The 27,550-nt window shown below is 39.6% G+C and overlaps 2 protein-coding genes across 3 annotated transcripts in view; both read right to left on the bottom strand.

Moving 5' to 3' along the window:
- Nucleotides 1-1,571: 1,571 nt before the first annotated feature.
- On the bottom strand, nucleotides 1,572-9,548 carry arl5a (ADP-ribosylation factor-like 5A). Its single transcript, XM_061053087.1, has 6 exons — nucleotides 9,177-9,548; nucleotides 3,581-3,641; nucleotides 3,309-3,456; nucleotides 2,685-2,768; nucleotides 2,444-2,595; nucleotides 1,572-2,223 (listed from the first exon to the last, which is right to left on the bottom strand). The coding sequence occupies exons 1-6, from the start codon at nucleotides 9,220-9,222 to the stop codon at nucleotides 2,175-2,177; spliced, it is 540 nt and encodes a 179-aa protein (XP_060909070.1). The 5' UTR covers nucleotides 9,223-9,548; the 3' UTR covers nucleotides 1,572-2,174.
- Nucleotides 9,549-10,114: 566 nt separating this feature from the next.
- Nucleotides 10,115-27,550, bottom strand: part of cacnb4a (calcium channel, voltage-dependent, beta 4a subunit) — a 48,398-nt gene continuing 30,962 nt past the window's right edge. For both annotated transcript variants that reach the window (XM_061053094.1, XM_061053095.1), the window contains 12 exons: nucleotides 22,194-22,313; nucleotides 20,452-20,574; nucleotides 19,182-19,309; nucleotides 18,254-18,333; nucleotides 18,108-18,127; nucleotides 16,554-16,634; nucleotides 14,502-14,560; nucleotides 14,299-14,408; nucleotides 14,006-14,157; nucleotides 13,608-13,703; nucleotides 13,310-13,486; nucleotides 10,115-12,245 (listed from right to left, as the gene is read on the bottom strand). In XM_061053094.1, the coding sequence (XP_060909077.1) occupies nucleotides 11,982-12,245; nucleotides 13,310-13,486; nucleotides 13,608-13,703; nucleotides 14,006-14,157; nucleotides 14,299-14,408; nucleotides 14,502-14,560; nucleotides 16,554-16,634; nucleotides 18,108-18,127; nucleotides 18,254-18,333; nucleotides 19,182-19,309; nucleotides 20,452-20,574; nucleotides 22,194-22,313 (1,410 nt within the window). In that variant the 3' untranslated portion in view covers nucleotides 10,115-11,981. The remainder of the gene's footprint in view (nucleotides 12,246-13,309; nucleotides 13,487-13,607; nucleotides 13,704-14,005; nucleotides 14,158-14,298; nucleotides 14,409-14,501; nucleotides 14,561-16,553; nucleotides 16,635-18,107; nucleotides 18,128-18,253; nucleotides 18,334-19,181; nucleotides 19,310-20,451; nucleotides 20,575-22,193; nucleotides 22,314-27,550) is intronic.

Below are 27,550 nucleotides of genomic sequence, written 5' to 3' on the forward strand. Positions count from 1 at the left end.
TGTCTTTGTCCTATTTTAAAAGTTATATGGGTTTTCAATGTTTTGAAAATAATCACATTGTTTAATTTACATTTTACACAATGTCCCAAGTTCATTGGAAACAGGGTTTCAGTATAATAATAATAATAATAATATAAAAACCTTTTAGATTGAAAACATCACATTAATTTCACTATTGTTCAAACTTCAGGAACAATCAGGCATTCATGTTCAATGAGGACAGAGCCAACTTCACCGGTGGAAGAGAAGAAGGCGATGTTGACCTTCATTTCTTCTTTTTTTAAACTCTTTTTGGAAACAGAAGATGCAGATTGCTTATTTGTCTTAGCAAGAGAATTATGTCCACACACGATTTTCACAAAAAGTATTACAAAATACTCTTCAGTTATTTATATCAGTAACTTCCTAAAAGGGGTTAAAGTTGGAAGACTGTGTGCTCTGACTCTTTCCTCGTATACTCAAGTCATGTTTCATAAATTACCTGCCCAAGGCATCTTAAACAAAAATCATGTACCCCAGGCTTATATTCAGACTGATATCACTCTGTAAAAACTCTGAAACGAGCCTCCTTGATGACTGTTTAAAACTGTTCATGGGTCAACTGTTACACAGGGCATAGAGTGAAGCAGTAAACCATAAAACGAGGAAAATCACATATTATGTTATATTACATTATTATTATTATTGGATTCTATACATTTCATTATATTCTAAGTCAGTCAGTCTGTAGGGACTTGGTTTGGGAACCGGATTGTCGCCGGTTCCGGTTAAAGTCTCAATCATGACCAAATCTGGAAATTGGTCTGGTAGCTGGAGAGGTGTCAGTTCACTTCCTGAGCATGGCACAGGTGCCCTTGAGCAAGGCACCGAACCCCCCAAACAGCTCAGGAGCGCTCGCTGTATGCATCCCCATCTCTATGACATCTCTCCATTAGTGCATGTCCATAGGATCCTGTTTGTGCATGTGTGTGTATTTCAGCCTGTGTGTGTAGCACATTCAACAACACAGTGCAAAATTGAATTTCACCTCGCTGGAATAAGAAAGTACGTCTTATCCTACTTTATATTATATTGAAGGAAAGTCAAGTGGCTGTTTGCCCACTTGATTAAAAGCTACTTCTGTTTAACAACATTATCATGGCAGCATAAACACTAGAAATGAGTTGATACTTTGGAGGGCATTGGATTGATTTGTGTAAGTTTTAATTTCACATTTTGGAAGAATGAAACTCCTACTATGTAGCCCTTACTTTTCTGCTTTCTTTTCTTCTTCTTTTTTAACCCGCTCTCTGTTGTCTGCTCACATTTTAGACCTGGTCTCTCTTCTTCACCTCCTCTGCTCTTTTAATCTGTGGCTCTGTCCTGTCTACTTCTGTGGAAGCTCATCATGCTCCCTGAAAAGCACCAGTGGCCGTGGGCTCATGTGACACATCCCGGACTAAAAAAAGAATGACTGAAAATGCAAACACAAAAACTCAATGTAGTCAAATCTTATCCCTGGGGCAAAGTAAATGATACAGGAGAACGTAGTGAATCACCTTGAAATAATACTCACTCATGACAAGCTGAGATTCACCTGAAACAGATAAAAACACTTTTATTTCACTGATTATTCATAGAGACTGAAGGGAAGGGGGCATATTATGATTTTGCCCCCCTTTCTGCAGCTTTCAGTCACCATCAACCATCGTAGCTTGAACATTCTGCTGCAGGCACCACGTTAAGAGAATACTGGACTGTACACACAGGGAGGGGCATTAAAAACCGCCACAGCCAGTCCGGCAATACTGCAAGGCCACGGTGGGCAAGACTCACACACAGCCGAAGAAGGAGTCCAAGTACAGTTCCAAGTCAGACACTTTGCTGACTTCTGTGTAATGCTGTAAAGAAAACCGTGCAAGAAATATCAGTTTAAATAAATTTGAGTCTCTTGTGTAGTCCAATGTTCTTCTGGAAAGGTCACGTTTTTTTTGTTCGTAGACGTCTTTTGTAAAATAAATTATCACAGAAGAATATAAAGTCCCCGGCAGCAGCCTGCCCACGTCAGCATCACAGGAATGAGGAGAACAGCCATCCACAAACTGACCCGACCCCCTCACACTTGTTTCAAGCTCATGTCTGGAGGCTGAGAAAACAAAGAGAAAGGGCGCACTCTGGATCAAGGTCCAAGGTCATCATCTCACACGCAGCCGTGACATCATCCACTCGAGACCCTGGCACAACCTGGAGGTAAACAAGACGATGGAGAGGAATGGGGATGTGGAGGAGAGGAGGACAAGAGCAGAAACACAGGCATTGAGATTTAGGTTTTATATGTCAACTGTTATCGAACTAAAATGGAAGTAACACCTTTCCTAAAAAATAAGCACAGGAATGTAAGTGCACTGAGTTTGCATGAACAACTTTCATTTTTAACAGGATGTGTAGTAAATGCAGTTCTTACCCCTCCCCAGTGAGGGCGCAGCAGGCCTGGATGTGCCACTGGTGGTCTTTCACAGAGGTAAGCTGGAGGCTCTGGGAGATCTCAGCCACAGACATGCAACCCTTCACGTCCTGCTTGTTGGCAAAGATCAACAACCCTGCCTTTCTTAAATCCTAAAGGGCAGATAGAGACAAAAGAAGAGAGAAATGTAGACTCTTTCAAATATAATATAGTATGTAATACAGAAACCGTTGTCACTTACTTCATGTGCTAGCATTCTGTAGAGCTCCTCTTTGGTCACTGAGATCCTTTCTCTGTCTGTGCTGTCTACAACAACAATAACAAACTAGGAAAGAAAAAGAAGAGGGAAAACCGCTGATTAGTAAAAATAAAACTACGTCCAAACTTTGTCAATATGGAGGACTATGGTCACACTTGACTGCATTATGATGTGAGATTCTTCCAAAAACAGAAACAATATTTTTTGCTGTGACAGAAAATAGTGAAAATTCATATTCATATAAGACATTTTGTACACTTTGAAAATTGTTTTGGTTGTTAAGAAAGATAAGCACTGAGTGGGACTTTTACATTTTGAAATCTGATAATGAACTAGTCAAAGTTCTCCAGAGGATACTAAGTAACGGTTACACAGCTTCTGCTTTAACTTAAATTGACCTCCGCATTGCCTCTAACTTACTCTTGCATTTCTGCACTGAGATTTCTCCACACCTATTGGTAAACATGCACTATATCTGCAGTAACTGTAATTTCTTTAGCATGTTGCTCAACATATCTGCAATAACATATGCAACATATTTCATCCTGGTAAATTCACTGATGTTATTCCAGCTAATTTAAGCTGAGAAACAGCTGTAACTGTTACCTCTGTGTTCGTGTAGTATGTATTCCACGATGACCTAAGAGACTCCTGGCCCCCAATGTCCCACATCAGGAAATGGGTGTTGTTTACCACAATCTCTTCCACGTTGCTCCCAATTGTTGGAGAGGTGTGTACCACCTCGTTCATTGAACTATAACACACAAAAACATTAAAATAAAACCTAATATTACTCATTCATTATACATTAAATGGATGATAAATTAGTGAGGGCATTTAATAAAGGCTAAGTGAAAGTGTGTAGTTTGGATACTTACAACTGGTAAAGAATGGTGGTCTTGCCAGCATTGTCCAGCCCCACAATAATAACTTTGTGCTCTGAAAGGCAATAAAGACACTTCGAATGAATTCACAGAGCAAACAGTGACATCAATATGTGGGCTAAGTGCTAGTGACTGACTGATGTATGACTCTGATGTAAACTCGGCCAAGAAATCTGTTTAAAAGATGTCTTTTGATGTGGAACTGCATTGAGCGATTCAAACAACGGTTCTTTTGTGTTCAGCATTATCCTTCACTTCCAAATTGTGTAGCTGCTTGGTGCATCGGGTATGACTGAGACATTGTGGTGCTGTGAACAGCGCTGCTTTCACTGCTACAGATGACTTAGTGGGTGGTCCTAAAGAAGCTTGTACGATCAGGCTGAACGGAGCAGCAGCTGTGGAGATCTGGGCATACATCTTTCTTACAAATACAAAGAGACTGTACCTATGAAAAAGATGAACAAGATGTGACAGCCAGGATGAATGCTGTCTGCCTGTCGGTACACCAAAGTGACAAGATGTCCTTCAGCGTGTGCAAGGACATAATCAAAGCTCTGGCTACTGTTGTGGAAATCTTTTGCAACATAACTCAGAATCTTTCAACTCTTTTCTAGTCTAGAACTAGTCTTTTTGCAATAATCCTTATCATATGTCTATAAAGAAAACAGACTAGCCGGGCCCAACCTTTTTTTAAGTAGCTTAGGATTTTAATTGTTTTTCTCTTACTTTTTTAATTTTTGTGACAAACAACTTTAATCTGCTCATCTTTTTTCTGTTCCCTTCTTTCACTCAGGCCTTACAGATAGGATGCAGTGGGCGCTGCACGTTGCTCTCACACCCATTCATTGTTCATGTGTTGATCGCAGCACAAGGTGGCACTTGCCATCTATGCGTGGTGCTGAGTGAATGTCAAACTTTTTTCAACTCAGGCTCCAACCTCTGTTACGACACCTAGATGCGTCCAATAGGAGGACAGAACAGAACAAACAAACAGGGTCCCACTTTGCTGAGCTCTTTAACACGAGTTTAAAGACCTGCCGGGACATCAGCGAGAAAGCTCTTGTTTGGAAAGACATTTTCAACAGTTTGGGCGTACCAGGCGTGTTTAAAAAAGCAGCAGAAATGTGTGCTGTGCTCATTAAGCATTCTTTATAGAGCTGCAGCTCCTGGACGAGCCTAAACCCCCCCAAACCCTGTCGTGCCCTGAGGATTTCATGAACCCACACCCTCTTCTTCTCTGCTGCTCATCTCCTCCTCCTCTGCAGAAAAAAGGCTGGCGCTTTCTACTGAATAGTGCACATATAGCCTACATTGTGCATCCAAAAAGTAGCTATTTTCCCGGCTATCTTTTTGGTCACCTAGCACCGCCCATATTTCATGTGTGTGCGCACTGCCCTCCTGCTCTGCCGCCTGACCCTCTGTGAGCACAGCACACACAGCATCATTCAATGTTCTTAGTATGGTGTAAATACAATCTACGTTCAAATTGGTCGTGAAGTTTTGATCATTTTCGTGTCCTCTAAATATGTTTCTTAGCCAGGGAGATGTAAATTTTTTAAAATGCTTTATCGATCAATTCTATATCTATTTGAGTTGTTAGAAAGTGTGGCTTCTGACACATTTTAGTATTTTACGGTTATGTATTGTTGCTACTAAATGTTAAAGAATTATCATTTTCATGTATAAATGTTTATCATCCTGAGCAGTTTAGAAGGCTGACAACAGCTACCATCACAAAGTTTGTCAGCTTACAGATGTGCACAATGTATACAAACGTGTGCGGTTTCCATTTTTTCACAAATTCATACTTTAAAAAGATGCAAGTAGGACAGAAATGTTGTGGTTATTATCTTTTTTTGCATGGAGAAGGTCTTTTCTCAAATACAGAGCACGACAGAAAACAGATGAGGCCAGCATTTATCTTCAGTTTGTCTAATATCAAAGAAAAAATCTTCAGCTCTAACAAAGCACACAATTATCAGATCTCCTGCTGAAAAGTACTTTCTGGCACTGCCTCTTTTGTATTTTTAGTTTGTGGCCTTGGAGTTAATTGGAGTAAAAATGGATGGTATAGTATACTGTAAATTTCTCCGTTGTGAGATGACTAAAGGATTATCTTATTTTACATAATCTTTAGGCATTAGTTTGTGAAGACAAGAGCAGACCGTTGTTCAACAGGGGTGTGAAACTGATTCACAGCGTAAGTTAAAAAGAAAAGGGCAGTGGTTCACTCGAGCTGTTCACACATAAATTGTAATACAATGAGATGATTCATAAGATGTGCCCCATAAGGTCTCTCTTAAAAGGATTCTGAATAAATAATAAAGTGAGGCCCACAAATAGATTACTTTAACTGAATCTTTTTGCAAAGTACAACACTTTCTACGAAACTTCACAAAATCCCCTCACGGTCCTGTGTGGTTTACACACCGAACATTCAATTTACAGAAAATCAACAGCTAGTGTGAACCTTGCCCGTACATTACCACATATTTACCACTTTCAGTATGTCTTTGAGGTTACAAAAGAACAACAACTGAAACCTTAATTTATCTGAGGAAGTGAGAGCAGTTGCAAACAGAAGTCTGGGACTAATCTTTGAGAATTCAAAGCAGAAAAAACAGCCAGCATACATAGACATAACATGCAGTCAAAAACATAAGACTAGACATCAGAAGGCATTTGAGCAAAAACAACATGTCGAGAGTAAAAGGGTCATGCAGGTGCAAGCTAAGCTCTTTGCATAGATCCTGCCTAAATATACATGTGGGCAGCACAGTAACTACAGGTGTGTCCTCTCACAACCAAAAGTAGGTCTTAAACAATGACGTTTTGATTGTTTTGACGATAATTCTCCCAATTTACTGCATGGCTTGATTTAAGAAATGTAAGAAAATAGTGTAATATGGCCATGGTTATTTATTTAGTTATTTATTTTTTGGCAACAAAGGGTGAAAGTGAAACTGATTATTTGTTATTAATAGCCTAATTACTCAACCATATTCTAAATAAATAAAGGGGGAAACAGTTCTCGGGTGAATTTGTTTTATCATATATAGGGCTACCAAAATGTCACCAAATGTGTGGTGTACGCTTCAGGCTGTACTTTTACCCTCAACTACAAATGTTTTAGAAAATGGATATACATTGTTGTTAAAATAACTGTGAGTTCAAGTGTAGTCTGCAACAAGACTTGACGACAATGTTTAATATGATTTTCAGAACCACTGCCATGAGGCTTTTTGAACATAAAACTGCTCAGAATATAAAAAACTAAATGTGAAATAATCACATGTGCTCCCCACTGTGAATGAACAACAGTTGTTTTCAAATGGGCTGAATTGATCCGATGGGGAACGCTGTGGTTAGGCTTCCTGGGACTTGGAATTGTAGCTGGGGCTGGATCCAATGGTTACAATAAAAGCCTCACACAGTCCACTGACATGATGGATGAAAGCAAAACAGAGCAGAGAGTAGAGATGATCTAAGAGAGGAAGGCGCTGTTTGTTAACAAGAGAAAAAAAAACTAGCGAGCGCATCTAAGCAAAATCCATGTCAGGACAAAAATATTATAAACTGCAGAAAACGAAGAAAGGTCCGCACACCGACACAAAAGCTCTTCTAGGGACAAATTAGCATCCGTTAAACACTATGAAACTTACATTGGATTGCTGTTTTCAGTTTGTCTATGTATATTGTATCTGTCCCTATCAAATAAAACAACTGTTCAGCTCCCAAATGAGCATAAACAGGGCAACGTTTGGATCCAGAGGAACGATGGCAACAGAAGCTTCTAACAGATTTTGCCATAATTAAGTGAGAGAGTAGTTAAAAGCGGTAAGTGAAACACTTAAAGGTGAAATTAGATTTTTTTGGTTAGCCTGCAAGTTACAATCATTTTCAGACCCTAACCTATGATGGATAACTCCGACTGATTTTAAAATTCAGGGGTATGGATATACCTGCATTTTTTTAAAGCTTAAATAAAAATACATATTTTTATTAAGATCACGCAATAATGTGTCTGCAAAGGTTCTCGCCTCGGAGGTAAAAGTGCTTTCTTAAAAAAATCTATTTGTGGGGTGCTGGTGGGGCAGTGGTTAGAGCGTGTGCCCCATGTACGGAGGCTGTAGTCCTCCAAGCGGGTCATGTCATTCCCTACACTCTCTCTCCCTGACTTCCGACTCTATCCACTGTCCTATCTCTCCATTAAAGGCACAAAAAGCCCCCCAAAAAAATGTGTAAAAAAAATAAAAAATAAAAAATTTGTTTCAAGAATACGTAAACTATTACAGTCTCAGACAATCGCAGTCAGAGCGGTCCACTGTTGGCTAAGATGTGGTCCAGACAGAGCTGAAGGGATTGTTATAGTTTACTTACTGTAGAGCCTACTCTGCTGAATAAAACAGCATGATGAATTGTATTGTTTCCTGCCAAATACATTCTGTAATAAAAGTTTATATATCAGGGAATGTCTGAAAAACAAATGCATATATCAACATACATTCTGTGATAGGCCCACATCGACCTGATAGGAATTCAATACGCCTACAACCTATACTACGGCTTTTTTTTTTTTTTAAATCTATTTGAAAATATTAATTTTAATGGATCATTAATTAAACAGATTAAGATTTTTGAGCAAATTGTAAAACATGTTTATCACATTTTGCCGCATTTAGCCTGGTGTCTCATTTGGTCAACCAAAGAGCAAACTTTTGACAAGAGACATTCAAAACAGAGCAAAGCTGCAACTATGAAGAAAGAAAGTTGGCCATGTAAACAGTTAACAAACTTGTCTGTCTGGTTGAATGGCTCTTAATGTACAATGCAGTGTAATGTTGTCACTGGAGAAGGTATAATGAGCCTTTTTATATGACTGTACAGTATACATGACCTTTATGATCTACACTCCAGTACTGTTAGTAATGTAAACTAACACCTGAAGGGATAGATGTGGGTGTCCATGCTTTAGAGAGCCAAGTCATGTGTGAATGGATGCTCGGTTCACCTGTACTCGTGACACTTCCCTGATAGGTTGACGTGATTACGGTGGCAATACAAAGACAAAGTGATTCACTCTGAAGTCATTCATTGATCCTTATTGGCCCGCACATTCTGCTGATGTGGCTGACTTCAGCGGGCTCTTGTTTGTGTAGCTATCACACAGCCATAATAACACCGGTGAACAGAGCTAAACGCTGACCCATACGTGGGGGACTCCTGTTACAGAGCTTTCACAATCTGTTTACTGATTCAAGATCAGTATCATGGGAATCGACGTGGTGTCACCTAACCTTCGCTCCAAGCCCAGAGAACATAAATAATCTAATAGAAAAGAGAAAACGACACTCTGTTAGAATATCAAACTGAGATATTTACGTTACAGAAGTGCAGAGAAATAAAAACCCCAAAAGTGCTCGAAAATATGATAAAATACAATAAGTACAGTGTGTGTTTTAAATGTGTCCCAGGCTCCAATCAATGTGCCAGTCCTGTCTTTTAGAGGGGGCCTTCCCTGACCACCTAGCCCCCTTAGCAACAATTTCTTCGACAGTTTAACGATAAATGAGCCACGACCAAGTCTTACCTTGATGATTAAAAAGCCTCCATAGCTTCGTGAATAGTATCCCCATGGCTGACGGTGAGGTTTTTTTGATGCCAGCTTGTAGGAATCCGCTGTAACTCAGCTAGCCAGCGTTGATGCTAATCAGTGCTATCAACTTTACCCAGCTAGCCAGTTGGTCGACTACACTGACGAAAAGCCGTTAAAGCTTTTTAGAACAACCGCCATACTTGTATGAACTAGTCGTATTAATGTCTTTACCATACGGTGTAAATTAAGGTCGAGAAGTGGAAAGTATTGCCGAAAGCAAAACCAAAACGTAAGCCACTGTGGCTGGCTAGATGGTTGGAATCAGCTGGCTGTTGTGGTGAATGCGCTGCGCTTGTTAGCTGTCAATGCTGCGCATGCGTACTATCACTGTCTTGTTGGCAGTATTATGAACTCGGTGAGTAAGTGAGAGCAATAAATCAAATATTTATCTATTCTAAAATTGTATATTTATGTACAAATATTTTTTTTAAATTAAAGACATTAAGTAAGTGATATGCGGTTTAGAAAATAGGTTTACTATTTACAGGATAATTATTTGTAAATTAATATTTTAAATAGGGATAAAAAAATATTCACAGAATGATTATACTGCATTTATTTGGGAATTTGACATTATCTAGCTGCAATATTAGATTTTGTTTATTTAAAAAAATATAAAACATTTAGTTGTAATATGTAAATTAAAAGATTACTCGAATTTCAACTTAATCTGCAACAAGTTTCAAGCAGACTTTTATTAAAGCTAAAATGCTAAAAAGTGAATCAACCAAGTCATGATGATGATAGATTTATCATTAAGAAAATATTGTACTACATCTGAAGTTATATCAGTCTGTATTAAAAAGGCACATGAAGAAAAATGATAAATGAAAGTTGTGTATATTTTTTTGAACAGATAACAGTACAATCCATAACAGCATAAGGGCAGTTTATTTCATTACAATTGTAAAATGACAGTGCACACAAACTTCTAATCAATGCATCATTCTCTCACAGGCAGTATTTAACTCTTATTTTAAATTGTTGCTCCAGAGATTGAAAACAACAACAGTAAAAGCTACTGATTATGGCATATCAGAAGTCTCCATGTCGAACCCTGTTTTCCAGAGTCACTGAAGCACAACTATAAACGGAAAGGAAACAAAAACGACCATTTTAATCACATGATTCAAGGATATGTTGTTTAAAAGTTTCTGATATATCAATCATGTCTTTTATTTTGGCAGCATATGCAAGTCTATTTGATTAAAAGTTTTGGAAAACGCTCTAAATTTCCAGAAAAAGTACATGTAAAAGACATTTTGACAAATGCAGTGCAGTCCTACCTAAGTGCTTTCACATCATTCATTAAGAGTCTTTAATGAAACTCAGATTTATACAGTGACAAAGCTGTAGCTGAAAGGGTTAGCTGCCCCCTCTGTTAGGGTGTAACAGAAAGGGGTCTGTTAAGATTGCTACTCAAAGAAAATATGTCAATTTCTTTTCATAAAATCTGTAATAATAAAATATGACAGAGGAATTTTATGTTGTTTTCCTAGTGCTGGAATGTTTTTGAAAGGTTTTGACAGAAGAAACAACAGCAATGTTTTATCTTATCATATACTATAGACTCTTCCCTTTGATTATTATGTCTGTATTTACACATGGAAGCCCTCAAATATCAGGCTCTCACTAAAATCCAATTGTCTTACTCAGAAAAAATGCCCTGCCAAGCATAAAACAGATAACAGCAGTTCATAAATGTATGGAATATATATGAAAAAACATACTGATAAGACCTTACTTGTGTCGTCTTTCTTTTTGGGACACCTAAAACATAATAATCAGTAATCAAAGTTCCCTGTTAGCTAGGAACATAAACGCTACATTTGTCAGAAAACGTATATGTCATCTAAATTACTTCTCATTCCTGAGGTTTGGTGCTTTCAAATATATTAATATCTCATAGATTCTTATCAATATATTTATATTTATCTTGATATGGATACTGACAAATGTGGCATAAAGAAATAAAAAAAACCTCTTTCCTGAGGTTCTACATGATTTTTTATTTCCGTCTTAAAATGGTTTATGAGGAAAAAATGGAATTAAGAAATCACTAAAAGAGGACACAAAGAGCTACAGTATGAACCCTGAAGAGAACAAAACACCATCCATGTTCAAAAAACAAACGTGTTAAACTCTGGATTCGGGAACAGGCTTCCACAGGATTTATTACACTCACATCGAGGACAGTGGCAAGCAAACTTGAGGAGCATTAAAAATGCATTATATTCTGCTTCTAGCAACTCCTGGACGCGTGCAAACAGGTTCTGTGCTCCTCATCACCGCTGGATGCTCTTGCTGTAGTGAGCTGTACAGTCCTATACCTGCATGCTACAGTAACAGCTGAGATGGCAGGGAGGGTCCAGAAGGGCCTATATCGAACGCCTGCTCATGTACTGAGCTCGCAGGCCATGTCTGGGGAATATTTTAATCAGGTCCAGCCTTAGTCCTCCCTTTCAAACTTTTATAATCTTGTGCTACTTTCAGATCCAGTCCCTTCCCTTGTTTCACATCAAAGCAAGAAGCAGGATTCTTATTCTTTAGGTTTATATGCTCATTTGTCATGAGCCAAGGCCAGAGGGAAAAAAGGTACTACACATCAATACAAGGTTGTTACAGTCCAAATGAGTGTAGTAGTTTTCTTCATGTTACAGCAAACAGCCTTGACTCTTGTGTTCATAGTGGTTGGTAAGAGAAAGACAGGCCTAAACTTAGTTTACACACAGCCAGCGCTCAGAGCCGCTGCCTGGAGTCGTGGTTGTAGCCGCCTGGGGATCCCCGGTTACGATGAGGCTTGTATGAATCCTGGTAGGGGTCCTGGTAGTCTTCCTCTACCAGAGGGGAGTGGTCTCGGCTATGCTGAGAGCCAGAGGACAGACGGTTGCGATTCTTCCGCGCGCGTTCATTGTGGTAGTTCTCGTCGGCAGGCATCAGGCTGCGGCGTTCAATGGGGGAGTGGTCTGTTGTTGTGTGGTTGCTGTTGCGGTTTCTTTGGGCCTGTTTGAGAAAGAAAAAAACAGATTCTGGATGGTGTTGTGTTTGTTACAGCTGAATATACACAGTGATATACACGACTCATGGTGTGGGACGTGATGCATAAAATGGCTTAAGGATTGTAAATGTTGCAAAGGTAGGAAGTTTAAGATGAACAGGAAGTGATTTGGCTGACTAGTTATGAAGTATTGTAATGGCTGAAGGAATCTCAGCTATTATAGCCATGCTGAGAAATCTATTTTTTCAATTGACTGCATTAACCATGAACAATGGTGTGACTTCTAATAAAAGCTGGAGAGATTTGGTTGTAACATTCTAAATTTTTCCTCAATGCTCTCGATATTCAGTCAGTATAACAATTCAAAAAAATTCACTTGTCCTGGGAACACGTCGCAGAATGGCTAGGGCGCGTGCCCCATGTACAGAGGCTGTAGCCCTCGAAGTTGACTGTCCCAGGTTCAAATCCGACCTGTGGCTCCTTTTCCTGCACATCATTCCCCACTCTCTTTCTCCCTGATTTCGGACTCTATTCACTCTCTTATCTCTACAATAAAGGCATGAAAAGCCCCAGAATAAATCTTTTTTTTTTTTTTTTAAATGCACTTGTCCACTGCCAGTTCATAAATGTATCAAACATCCAAAGTATCAAGAATAAGAGCTGTCAATCAGCGATAAAATCTCGAGGAAAGCAGTCCAACCTTCAGGCGTCTAAAAAATACCGAGGCTATGTTGAAACGGCTGGCAAAACTTCCTCATATGTGATCCAGATCAGATTCTTTTACGACAGTTTTAATTAGACAAGTCACATGGAATCTGATCTTAAAGCACAGTCTTCATTCAATGTCATGTGCTGTGGATGATTTGTATTTAGGAAATGTGTTTCATCTGTGTGATTGAATATTGAGTGCAAGCGTGTCTTTTTAACTTTGATCCACCAACTAGTGACTGTACGCAAACACGTTGCTGATAATTAATCGGGGGGAGTTCTGGCTTTTAACTAACGACCAAAAGAAAAAAGGAGAATTCAAGGCAGTTCTTCTTTTTTTTCTCTTGTTTGACAAGTTCACCTGAATGGCAGCGGGATATGGGGAGAGCGCTGTGGAGCCCAGATTGCGTCCCAGCAGGGGGTTGAGTGGTGTGCTTAGTGAAGTGTGTGTAGCACGCCAGTATGCCTCCAGGTACTCTGCCAGGTGTTCACAGGCATCCTCCAGCTGGTTCTCATCCAGGATGATATCAAACATCTCCTGTGTTAGAAGAGAAAGACGCTGAAGTGTAGCTGCTGTTCCTGCATATGTATTTCTTTTCTCAAGTCTAACCACTTTTTTTTCTCCCCTGGATTTAAAAGGGTGTTGGAAGTTTACTCACAGTAGGACACTGCGATAGTTTTTCCGCCGCAACAAGCTGCACGTTCAAGTGTTTACTTTGAGATTTCCCTCTTGATTTGATCAGCCGCTGGAGTACCTGTGGGGACGCAAATGCAGAGGAGAAAAAGAGCAATAAATGATCTCTAATTGTGGAATAAACCCCATTTTAAAATTTTAAAAACCCTGACCCATGCCTCAGGGAGAAGCATGGATTGGTTTCCTCATACTTCTTGTTGAAATGTTCTTCTTATTTAGCTCTTTCTGTGCAGCTTTAATGCAGATCTTTTTTTTTATCTTCAAAAGATACTGACTGCAGCTTTAAGACATTTTACAGTATCCATTGAGAATGCAGCCCGGGTTTATTGGATGGCTTAGCAGTATCAAAGCTTTCAATCTTACCTTAGGCGAGGACACTTTAACATGGACGATAATTGGTGCTAATGAGGTCTTGATGAGCTGTGCTGGATGGTTAATGGTGTCTGCATCCAACACGACCAGCTGCAGAGACCTGGCCAGCTCAAAGATCCTTTCTATTTCACTCTGGACCTCCGCTACAGGAACACAACCACAACAACAGAAAGCAGAACAGAGGAATGAACAAAGAGAAATGCGAAGGTAACTTCACAACGTCCACGTGGTCACCACCAACATGACATGCACATCATTGAGTGAGGCAGTTCCTGTAGCTTTACCAAGGCTGGAGCGGGTGTTGGATCTCTCAATGATGGCCCTCTTACTGGGGTTGTTTAGTACTGACCTCTTGGCCAACGATATGTCAGCTGTTACCCTTGTGATGGATATCCTGAAACAACACACAACATACATTTCATACATAGCAACGTGAGAGCAGGATGATATACTGTACAACTGATTCTGCATGCTTTTGGATGCTCACCTCCCGTCAAACCTGTGCTTCAGGAAGTCAAACAGCGCCTTCTGCATCATATCTGTCACCTGCGGGGGACACGGGATGAAAAGGAAGAAGGAAAAAGGATGCAATGTTATTAAAATGCAAATGAGGCAAAGAAGCCAAAAAGGTGTCAGGCAGGTTTCAAGCTAACAAACGAGTCATTAACTCTGAATATGCGACGGGGAAGAAAACAAGTGACCTCTTGTTAGACATTCATTTTACACATTTTTGTCCATTCAGGCCACCGTCTGTGATTTACAAACTTGACAGAGCAACAGAAATTTAACATGAGGTTGTTTTTTTTCTGGTGAATTAATTGGTCCTTAAAGGCAGACAGTCATCCACTTAGAAAACACGGATACATGAATGAAAAGATGCTAAGCTTTGTGTCACTCTGATTTGTTTAAATGAGCCTCACGTTGACAGAGGGCTGAGTGGGGGCTGCATGTCCATTAAGCTGAAACATGGAGCATGTATCAAAGGAGTTTAGCCACATTAGCTTCTGGGATGACTGACTGGATCAAGACGATGATTAATAATAATAATAACACATTAGACTTTTACAGCGCTTTTCTGAGTATACTTAATTATTTGAGTCCATTTTAGGCTTTCTCTTTCACTCTTGTATTTAATTATTCCTTTGAATTGTCTGAGCTTCTTAGACACTCCCTGGTTGGTTGAGTTTAGTGGCCTTGTAACCATCTGTCTTCTGGTTCTTTTAATGCTTTGATGCCTGTCTTGTAAGTGACTCTTTAAGGCCTCAATGTCACTGTAAATGAGGGTTGATCCTCAATGGTCACTCGAGGATAAAAAGAGGTTGAATTGAAAAATAAAATTGCATATCAGTCTAAAAAAATGTATTTCTGCTGTTACATAAAAACACTGCTTAAATCTCAATAGTACGATCAGTAAAGCAGCATTAAATTATCTAAACTCAGCCAGTTTGACAACATTTTTCCAATAGGTCTGCACTTTCACTTACATGTAAGTTACATAAATTTCCAGTTTTGACCTCTCTTATGGAGTACTTTCGGTATTTGCACTTACACTTAATTAAAGGGTCTGAATACTTCTGCACCACTGGAATAGTACCATCCTCCAAACAAGATAAAAACACAATGCACACTCTAAGAAATCAAACTGTGAAAAATAAAGTAAATGTTTTGTTTCTTTGAGTCAAAGCAGAAAGAGAACCACAAAAACCTTGAACCACATGAGCTGTATTATCTGTAACTGCTTTCTCGCACTGAATAGGAAGCTGTAAAAGTGTTAATCATGATCAATGCATAAAATCTCTATTTGCTATTTGCTATTAAAAACTAATTTCAGTCGCATATCTTTCTAAAACCTTGTTACTGCACGTTATTCTCTGTTTTTTTGCTCCACTTTTTCAGACTAAGAGCAGTTTACCCGGAAGGTTGTTACCACGGCAACACCAGAATGGGAGGCTGAGACGGGGATTCCATGACAACCGACTCCACACCACCTCCTTTAGCCTCCTGCATTGTGTGCCCCGAGGTTGCAGTGTTAACTGATAATCAATGAGCACTTTCAGCTATAATATTGTATCTCTTGGAATCTTTACTTCAAATGGAATCGGCAGATATGGAAATGAAGAATACCAACAACATGATGCTACCTAGGGCAGCTTGGTTTTTGAGGGGGAAACAGAAGATACTTCAGTACTCATAGCAGTTGTCACTACAAAAAAAATGTATGTGGTGAGACTCAATAAATAAGAGGATTGTGATGTCCCCTATCAAGCCTTTAGCTATTATCATCTTGTTTTTTGCCCCTGAAAGTGACCATATTTGGACTAAAGGGTGGAGCTCGAGCAGAGCAAGAGGTTACTAAACACTAAGTCACCAGCTACTTTGGTTAGCAGGATGCATCTGTAGTTTATGCTAAATGTGATATTTACTGCTGAAAGTTCCTCACAGAAGCTTTAAAGAGTTGGGAGAGTGATTTAAGTTTGAAGATATTTGCTGTGAGAAGGTGTTAGGGTCAGAGAGCTTAAGCGGTGGCAGTGTGTCATACCTCATAACCTTTCAGAGACGGTCCCACCAGGACAACCGGCCTCATGGAGGGAACCACGTCATAGGGAGGGACGTGCTCAGCCTGGAGGGGCGGGCACACACAGCGACAGTCAAGATTTAATAATAGAAAATCAAGCACACCAAGGTATCTTCTAACGCTCTAATACAATGTTACATTTGAATTGAAATAAGTGTTTTCATGCTTTCAATAACTGTAACACAGTTTTGATTTCATTTACAGACACATCATCTTGGAACATGATGTGCTGGTGCGAGTGGTTTATCACTTTTGAGAAGAGTCACTTCTGAGAATTGGTTCCAACATCTGACTCTGACTCAGATGCAGCAACGTATTAATTTATTCTAACCCAATGACTTTGGCGTGACTAAATCAAAGTACACAGTCTGCTCGTCTATGATCATTGGATTATAAAATGTCAGAAATGTTTCAATGTTTCCTCAAAGCCAAGATGATGTCCTCATACACTCAAACAAAAGTGTTCAGTTAATAGAGGTCATTCATAGAGGAGAAAAACATAAAGATATTCTGCTTTAACAAGCTAAAGATTACAGATAATGGATTCATGGATTAATCAGTGCAGCTTCTCTCTATTTTAATAGATTATTACTGTCGTCAGAAGGACATGTTAATTAAAATACAGCCTTTGTGTAACTCGATGTTTAAAAAAGGATCCCCCTCCAACTTAAAAAAACTCTCATCAGTGCTCATCTCCTACTCAGAGACAAGCCATGTTTGATTTAACAGATCATTTTTCTTTCAAAATAAAGTTTTCTATTTGAAGTTTGAGAGGTCCTCGTGCTGTTTTATAAATTTCAAACATTCATTATTAGTAAACTAGTTTCAATGTCATGTTTTACCAAGAATAAGATCAACCAAATAACAAAATAAGATTTTTTCACAAGAGTTTGAATCTTAAATACTAAGTAGAAAAATGCAGGAGTGTGAGTCTTTATTTCATCAAGACATTTTAAGGGGAGGGCTCATGTGTGTACAAAAACTTCCCAGGAACTCAAGCTGTTTTATTACTCACATGGAGGGGCGTGTCCAGAGGGGTGGCATTGGCCTCCCTTGAAATCTGATTGGCCGCCTCAGGTGCCACCACAAAATCCAAATCTATGATTAGCTATTGGCCTAATCGGACGAGGGACTTCAGTACTAATCAACTATTCTGGCTGTTTTCAACAGGATAATGGTATTAATAACTCGTGCAGACTGTCTAACTTGAAATGGACCTTATTGCCAATAAAGGTATATTTGAGTTTGAGTCCAATAGTTTGCATTCAATTGTGTATGTAAAATAATGACTTTGCATGTAAATCTTAGTGTATGAGACCCTAAAGAATCAAGCTAAGAAAATGTATATGTTGCCAAATTGTTTTACTTACCTATCATTAGTGGAGATAAAAGGTTAAAAAAATGTCACCTCATGCCACCCCTGCATAAGTCAGTGGCAAAGCTGGGCCGACCCAGTTAAAAAAGTCTGGACACGCCCCTGCTCACATGTAAAATGAGCAAATATTTTAAGATACTCACCACTTTCTGTTTCTGCTTTCCTAAAATAAAAGAGAGAACATATCAGGAGAGTGCACACTTGATGTTGGACAAGTTGTGGAATTGTACCAGAAATGATCAAGTCACACATAACTGTGAATCACACAGAGAGAATCTGTGGGACCAACCTGCAGAGTTTGGATTTGGCTTAAATGTTCCCGACACCATGTCTCCCAGACTGGACGTAGAGTTCCCACTTGACTTGTTGCTATAATGATATCAGCAAACAGAGAGAGAAAAGTGTTAAAATGGGATCCACCTGTCATCACTTCACAGGAGTGACTCAGTTACTGAAAAAAAAGACAAAGGGTATTGTTTCTTGAAAATAAATAAAATATCACAGAACAGATTTGATGTTTCTTAATATACTGTAATATGAACCCCTTAAAGGGGCATTGAAGTTCCTTTGAGCGTAAACTACGGAAGACCTAAGAGGACATTCAGCTGTACTTTTATTTGATTTCCTGTGATAGTGAGTCATCGAGATCTCAAGAAATCAACTCCACCCCAGCATTGTTATCTTGAGATAATGACACAAATAAGTCACAACCTCAAGAAAGCAACTGGAAATTACTTGTTATCACAGAAAAAGTAAAACATATGTGTCATCTGACCCAGGCTCCTTGTTTTCTAAGTGGTTAGTTTGAGATGAGGACTACGTGCAAATGTTTTCTGTTGTAAAAATAAACAGAAAGAGAAAGAAAAATGACTCTCTCTTCTCTTAATATTCAAACTCAGGAAAGTCTAAGGCACTAAGCATCTCTAATCGCCCTTCCTGGCTGAAACCCATCGTCCCATCTGATGGAAAATTCAGCGCTGGCCAGGATCCAGGCGCACCTCTGAGAGGTTGGACCACACAACACAGCTTGGCCCTCATCCACCTGACTTCCTCCCTATCTGCTGGTTCTTCCAGCAGCCAGGTTTACTCCTCTCTGAAGTGGCTCCGACCTTAACAAGTCCCCAAACTCTCCAACTCTCTTCATCCCTTCTGAGCCAGGCCGTCTGTGCATTTTCAGCTCACTTCTCATCTAGTCCTCCTCCCTCTCTAACACTCACCCGTGGAAGCGTCCTCTCTTCTGCTCCTGCTGGAGTCGGATGTTTTCCAGCTTCAGAGGGCTCGGGATGAAGCCGATGTCACATCCTTCTTTCACCAGACGGCCGATCCACCAGTCGTTGTTGTACTTCTGTAGAATGGAGGGAGGAAAAGAGGACATAATACCTTAGGAGATGTACAGACATACCACTAGAGGTGCAGCTAGAGGGGGCGGCACAATCCCACTCAGGAAAACCACATTCTGCCAGGGCGTCTTTTCCATGTGAGCGTCAAATCGGTGGAATTTAATACCGCAATCAATTAGAGAGTCAACATCCTATTATACATTTAAATATAATGTAAAAAACGATTTATTGAGAGCCAACAATGTCAACACTGATGCTGTACCTTCCATGGTAACTTTAATTGTGCCATGTGCTGTGTTGGATATTTGTTGTTTTCCTTACCCAGATTGTATTGTATATATCTGTATTTTTCTAAACTACCGAATGTATGTTAACGGGTTTATATTTAATTATATGATGCCGAAGAACATCTGGCAAAGGGACTGCTGATGAAAATGTGCCTTTCGGCTAATTTCCCATTTTCAAGAATTGTACTAATTGCCTTGTTATGCAGCAGTGAATGTATTTTATATTCCACAACACAAACCACAACATAGTACAAGACTTGTATTAACAGTATTAACACTATAACAACTACTAAAGTTACATTTAAGAAGAGGCAATATAATTTGCAATGGATTGTGGGATGTGTAGTTCCTTGACTCAGGACGAATTAAGTGTCTTTCCCAAGGACACATCGGACATGTAGCTGCTGGGGGTCAAACCCCCGCCCTCCCGGTTGAGGGACAGCCGATTTTACCACTGAGCCACAGCCGGCTGTCACCATTGCGTCAGAAGGCCCTTTAATGATTCTGTTGTTAACTTTGTATTTTGAGGTATATTCTGGTGTACTGTCCAGTGCTTAAATACTGTAAACTTCTCCTTCCCAGAAATTGGACTGGAAACCACTAACTATTGGTTACATACTAAGATTTCAGCGAAAGTGAAACAATCTAGTTTAGTCTTAGTGCTAAATAACATATTAGTATGGGATTTCTGTTGAGACCAAAGGCTGCCAGATACCTGAAGAGCAATATAATAGAACAACCTTCAATATAAAAGCACATCATGCTGATTTAATTCATAAACTAAATGAAGTGGACCAAAAGGAATCCTCCACACAGTGACACAGGTCTAACATTTCTGGGCAGTGCCCGGCGACTCGTACCTCTTTGATGTGGAGGAAGTCCTTGGCATCAAAGTTGACGGCAGTGCCGGCCACAGGAACATCCTCATCCAGAGCGCCACAGTAGCTGACATTTGTCCTCACAGCGAACGCCACTGCTTTAGTCTGTAAGACAGCAGGGAGAATAAAAGTGATCACAGCATTAAGGCGGAAGGTGGAAGGTGACCGTGTCAAAGGAATAGGGGACACAGATATTATCTCCAATCACAAAAGATGAAATGTGATACAATTAAGCTGACATAATATTTTTCTTTAAGGCATTTCAATAATGCAACAAAAGCAGAGACAACAGTGGATACACAGAGATAAGACTGGAGAGTTTCCCTTTGGCAGGGAGAGAAATTTAATTAGCAGTTTGCTCATTAAGCTCCACAATCACTTGCGAGGGATAGGTGTTGATGAAGGGACGCCAACTGAGATCCCTCCTGATGATGGTGGCAGTAAGACCGCAGTGAACCCACCTCATCCACCAAAGCCAAAAAAACAATGCTGTTAGTTACACCATGGGATTTTCTACTACGACAAGTCAAAAGTGTCTGCAATGAAAAAGTCCTATTGACTAATCAATTCACCAAGAGACAAGAAAAGCTTATCTCGCATCTGGAAAGCAGTCAACACACCTTTATACTAAAAATCTCTTATGGAAGTGTGAAGGGAACATAACACCAGTACTAAAGAGATCTCAGCAGAGTCTTTTCTTTTTAGTTCATCTATAAAAACGTTTTTCCACATCACAGGAAGGTGTGATGTGCTGGGATTTTAGAGCATCCACACCTTCAGATTAACTGTGTGGGATGTTAACACATGAAGACAGGAAACATCTGGACAACAACCTTCAATAAACCAAAGGCCAGGAGCTACTGGACATTACTGGAATCTACACCATTAAGGGGAAAGTGTCACAATATTCCTGAAGAGGTCTCCTACCCTGCCTACCATCTTTTGGACCTTCTCCTTTCTTTGGAGGGACGGGTAACTATTAAAACAAGTGAATCAGGATTCTGCTTTGTGCCCTTAACTTCCAAATCCTCAATCTCTTGTTTTCTCTGTAAATAAGAAAATGTAAAGGTATACAAAGTGTATATGACTAGACAATTGGCAGCATTTAATCAACTATTAATTCATCAAAATGATAAAAACCGCCAAATTGCGATCTTGAATAATCCTTAACATTTCATCTTGACAACTGACAAGACAATAAATGATTTAAATACAGAGGGAAACAGCATATTTTATAACTCATTATGTAATGGCCGCTACATTTAAACAGCTAATATTGGTATTCAATCAATTCTGAGCTAACACTACCGTGTGAGAGCTTAGACTACTGTTAGCTACTTAATGCTAACGTAAGCTGCTCTCTAATCGTAGCTAATCTGTTATCAACCTGAAATATGGCTGAATGTCTTTTCACCAGACTTTTACTATTGGGTGTTTTTAGTTGAGGATCAGTTTAAAAAGAAGACACAGGATAAAAATGCTTGTACGACTTGTAGACCTGAAAAACAGCAGGACGACAACAGCACTTTAGCTTCCAACCCTGCCAGCCTAACCATGGCATTGGGCCGCCATGGGAATCTTGTGAAAGCAGACCTACAGAGGTGAAGTCTGTAAATCCAAACCTTGTGCCTTTTGTTTGTGACCAGGGATCAAAACAGTTTCATGGGATATACAGAACAGTAAGTATCTTGATTGTCTTCAAAATAGTTCCGCGTGATCCTGACCTTAGCCCTCTCGAGCTGAACAGTGGCCTGCTGCTCCCTCTCCTGCTGGCCGCCCTCCTTCTCCTCCTCAAGGGACACATCCGAGTCAGACGGTCGGCTTGTGTACGAGTCAGCTGAGCCCTGGAGAAAAACAGGATGAAAATTCAATCTCACAAGACGGGACAAAATGTTCAAGTATTGGCGGAACATTCACAGGGCATGGGCACATTTTTTTCATGCGATGCCGATGAAATCTGACATACAAAGGGGCAAAATCAATAATGAAAGATTGTAGTGTGTTACTTGACATGTCCTGTCCAAACCTTAAAACATTTGAATGCATAACAGTGCGGAAGTCTGTGCAAAGAAGTACATCTTTAAAGGAGGCTACAGCAACCACAGGTGTGTGTGTGTCGCTGTGTCAAACGTCTGCTTGTATTCCTCTTCATACAGGATCAAAGGCAGACAGATTAAAGATGACAACTGGCTGGGAGGGAAGGTTCAGAGGGACGGTGTTTTGTTTGTAGCTAACAGGAAACCCTGCTTCATTATTTTGGTAGCCATGGAAGTCGGAGTGAATATGAATATTGACGACATAGAGAGGGGGGACACACTTTTGTCTGTAATTTCACAATGAAAAAAATCTCCAGTGGCGCCGACCTCTGTGGGTTCAGTCTTTTACACTTTTCATCACAAGAATGAAGCTAAAATTGGAGGTGTTTTTCGGTAGCATGATTGATAGTAAATTTCGAATTTTGTGGCCATCTTTAGTCCTGAATCTATAACTCCTTCTAGGTTATGTAGCCTACTATATAGATTAAAGGCTTTATATGTGATTTTTCACACTTAAATGTAGAAATCAAGTATCTCCTCTGAAAATAACTCTGTGAGTCATGACTGTCTACAATGGGTGTAACACCCGAGTCCCACTGTCTGTGATGTTTTCAGAGTTTTCAGAGTCCTATCTTCACTTTGTTTACATCGCCCGGACGGCCGGCTGACTCCTCCCCTCACGTATAAAAGTTGTTTAATTGAGGGACTAGAGAAAAGAAGAATAACATACTGTACTCACTGCTTAACTGTGTTTCTAGATCACGCTCATTTCAGGTAAATTTACATGCAGTGTGAAGCATGCTAACACAACAATGCACCGCTGATCCATCTGCTGGATCAAAAAATCGCATATAAAGCCTTTAAGTATTGGTAATCTATATCGTCGTATTGACCTGCTCGTGTCTGTAGCCTAAGCTAAATTTGAAGCATTAGCAAGACATTTTGGCTGTAGACATATAACATTTGGTTAAGATCATAAATATAACAATACACCATTGTTTGCTTGAAGTTTACAACCTCAGACAAAGTTACGCTAGCTGGTTTCCCCTTTTGGTTTCTGTTGTCTTACTAAACTAAACTAACCGCCTACTAGCTTAGCATACATTTGTTGAAGCAGCTGGCTGCCAACAGAAGGGGTCCAAGAATGTTTCTACTGTGAGCACCAGGATTTTGTAATGTGTCATTTTTGTGGGTATACTGTACAGACCACAAAAAATTCAGATCACATCGATGGAAAATATTGGTGATCCTGCTCTTGTATCAAGCTATGTAGCTTGGCTTACGTTGGTCGACCTCATTTAAAATAAAATGTGCAATAAGACATTTTGTCAGAGTTGTATGTCTTCCAAAACTATTTTCTTTGCATAGACATTTCAGTGACAATGCACCAAGTGATTGCTGGCCAATTTACAAATGTATCTCTATGTATACATGTTACATATATATTGTGAAAAACACCTTCAGCTGTTGCCAGTGTTGATTGTGTCTCTGGCAGCAGCTTTTCACTTTTGCAAAATTCGTTCATGCAGCAGTTTCCAACCTTGAAAATGACACTCCAAAAATATGACTGCAGAGGATGTTACAGACAAGGATACATTTGGCCGACATGTCAGAAATCCCCTTCAAAATCAGATTATAAATCAAGTTACTGGTTATATGTGCAGTGTACTGAATAAGTATGTACGTGTCAGACCCCCCACCAGTCTCCCTCAGGGTGGAGATCAGTCTTATAACATCACTATCAGTGGAGTCATCTCCTTCCTAACTCACCCACTGCCTCAACCCTCATCCTTATTAGCTACAAGTCTGCAGCTGATGCGTTAGAGGAGCAATAAAAATGCCCATTCAATCACTCAAGACAGCAACAGAGTGAGAGATACAGAGAGAGGGTAAGATTACGAACAGGCGAGCTGAGGAAACTCAGAGTGGAAATATAAACAGAAGCTGCAGTGGATGCACAGAGACACAGCTGTAAAGCGAGTTTTCTTTCAGCAGAGAGAAATTATTACATCTCAAATGTGCTCATCAAGCTCCAGCATCACATCACAGAGAGCCTGCGGAGAAGGGTGGGTGCTATTTAGGAGATGTTGTTTCAGACCCTCAGTAGTGACGATCCCACAACGTCCACAGCACCCAGCAGGTGCAGATCTCAGACTAAGGAACCATACTTTAAAGATTTTAATATTCTATCACAAACCTTATTCTTATCATGCAATCCATGTCTTCAATACATACTGCCTGATTGATGTATTATAATCAAACAATATGCTCTTTATTCTCCATAAATAAGAAACAGATACCCTACATGTTTTCTTCTTACATGCTATATGCAAAATATAGGTTGTCAAAAATGTCAATACTTTGATTATTTTCAATACCACGTGTTTCAAATGAAACAATCTCCTATATTTCCAAGAGTATGGAAAATGAAAGATTTTCAGTCATATTTCTAACCAAAATCTGCATCAGAGAAAAAGAGAGCAGTGGTGATTCATTCAAATCCACAGGTTGACTTTCTCGAGTCCTTTTGGTGTCTCTAAAGGATCAAATGTGACGTCAATGTCTCATACAAATGGAGAAGGTGGCACTGTCTAAATCCCACAATTACACTGAAACGTAGACAGTGTGCAGGAGTTTGCTCGCAATTTTTAGCAATGAATAACATAAATATAAATCCATGTTTAAGTTGCATATGAATTTGTTGTAATGGCAATCGAAACATGTATCAATATTGTTTGATTTTTACTGATATCTTCTTGAGGTTTAAAATCCTGGTAGCATGACAACCCTACATGCTACATTCAAGCTAAATAAAGAGTTTTGAAATGGATCCATATTCTAAGTTTAAACATCCTCCCCCCCCCTCCCCCCCCCCCCCCCCCCAAAAAAAACATAACAAAGGAGGTATTTTGGCTTTTAACACACCAAAGTTGGAGCACCAGTTTAGCTCAGTGTTTAGAGCATGCACCTCATGCGGCCTGCAGTCCTCGTCACAGCCTCCATGTGTTCGTATAGGACCACGACCCCCTACATCATCCCCCACTTTCTCCTCCGAACATTTCCTGTATCTGTTAAGCTGTCTAATAAGGGCAAACATATAACTTAACAAAGTGGAGCCATGTGAGTGGATTCCTGCCTAATTGACAATGAAAGCATGAATACTCCTGGCTAAATCTACCATGCATGCTTTAACAAACCATTTTCAAACAGCGCTGACCTATTTGTCACATTATTCTACACACAACAATGATGCATATGTAACCATGGCATCTCGGCCCAAGGAACTTCACCCTTGGCTGACCGCTCCTGTAGCTGTTTGTGTTCCATATGGGAGAGCTGGCTTCAGGTCAGTTTTTACAAATGTACATTGTAAAAAAACCATCTCTGTGTATTATATATTTTTATTATATATATATATATATATATATATTATATATATATATATTTATATTTATATATTTTAGCCCTATGTTTTTGTTTAATTCCTCAAATACTGTATCTGTTTGGTAAAACGTAGTACTGTTACCTTTGAGGGCTTTTGGGTCAATAGTGAATCCTCTGATTTATTCAGTGTTTTAGTAAGTCAATGCCATATTTCCATCAAAAATATCTAAAACCTTTAGTCCCAGGAACTTCTTTCTAAAGAACTAAAAGGTGCCTTCAGCCCATTGTTGACCCACAAAAGATTATTGAAGCTAGTCTGCTGACATGTGAAAAAGTACAAGCTGATTTGACATGTTTCTTGCTTTGCTTGCAACTCTACAACAACGATAGATATCTATATATTCTCCAGTACATTGCTGTGAGTACTGAACTAACCAGACATTTTAAGAGCCCCAAACTGTTTTTGGTACCTGAAGACGGTTTTGCAGTGATAATGCAGTTAATTTATTGGATGTGACCAAAGACTGTATTTAAAGATATACAATGGGTTTCCATGTCTTCCTGTTGATTTAAAATGAAGCCTATACAGCCCTGTGACAGGCGCTGACATATTGAGCTGGTCAGGACTACGCAGAGTCTGCAGGTACCGGCTGGTGGAGCCACGACCAAAACCCATTTAAATGAGCAGGAACGCAGGACCAAAAGTTTCAAATTGGTTGAACTTGCACATAACTATCCAGACTTTGTTCATCGTAAAAAGATTATCTACAGTGATTATAGATGGTGGGATACATTTTCAAGAATATTTCTAAATCTATTTCTACAATTATATAGCTTTTTCATATTTAAATGACAAAAATAATGCTCCAACACACTCTCCAATAATCCTACACATGTCAAAGCTACATGCCAGGGGAAAGACTCTGTTAACGTTGATTGAGGCTTCAGATGCATCACGTACATCAAGCTCAAGCGTACCTGGGTCCTGAATGTGCTTTCCAACTCTTATTGTTTGGATTAATAAACCTGTTTTTTCTTCTACTTCCAACAGATGCACTGACCTGACAGTTCTTTTGTTTGCCACTAAAAACACACATCAGTACATGATGTAATTTACAGATTTAAAAGAATTCACATCACAGCATAGGTTTTCACTTTCTAGTCCAGTTAGCTCTTATTCTCCCTTCTATCCCTCTGATGGAGTGAGATATTTCCACTCTGTAACACACGCTACACTACGGCTGAGTAATCCCAGTATTAGCATAAACACTGGACGCATGCACCACAGGCAACAAACAACAAGCTCAGTGTATATACTCTCTGGGGTCTGCTTGCTTCTTACTACTGTACTCATCAGCAGTGCTTTCTAATACAGGTACGGGGAATGCACTGTGTGTGCAGTCGCTTACAGGCTGCCATACAGAGCAGGGTCAAGAGCTCGTTATTACTTTCCTCAACTGCTATTAAATGACAGGAAGGACTGAGAGATGCTGCAACTACAGAAAAAAAACACACAGGGCGCTGCTGGCGCAGTGGTTAGTTTGCTCGTCCCATGTATGGAGGCTACAGTCCTCCAAGCTGCGGCCCAGGTTCAAATCTGACCTGTGTAACACCCTGTCCATATCAAACCTGTATTTCTTGGTTTTAAAAAAAAGGAACAA

Source organism: Labrus mixtus, chromosome 13, assembly GCF_963584025.1.
Source record: "Labrus mixtus chromosome 13, fLabMix1.1, whole genome shotgun sequence".
NCBI lineage: Eukaryota > Metazoa > Chordata > Actinopteri > Labriformes > Labridae > Labrus > Labrus mixtus.

Coding starts and splice junctions, on each gene's coding strand:
- arl5a (XM_061053087.1), bottom strand. CDS start 9,222: ATGGGGATACTATTCACGAAGCTATGGAGGCTTTTTAATCATCAAG. Junction 3,642..9,176: donor GAGGCTTTTTAATCATCAAG/GTAAGACTTGGT, acceptor ATTGCCTTTCAG/AGCACAAAGTTATTATTGTG. Junction 2,596..2,684: donor ACAGAATGCTAGCACATGAA/GTAAGTGACAAC, acceptor TCTGCCCTTTAG/GATTTAAGAAAGGCAGGGTT.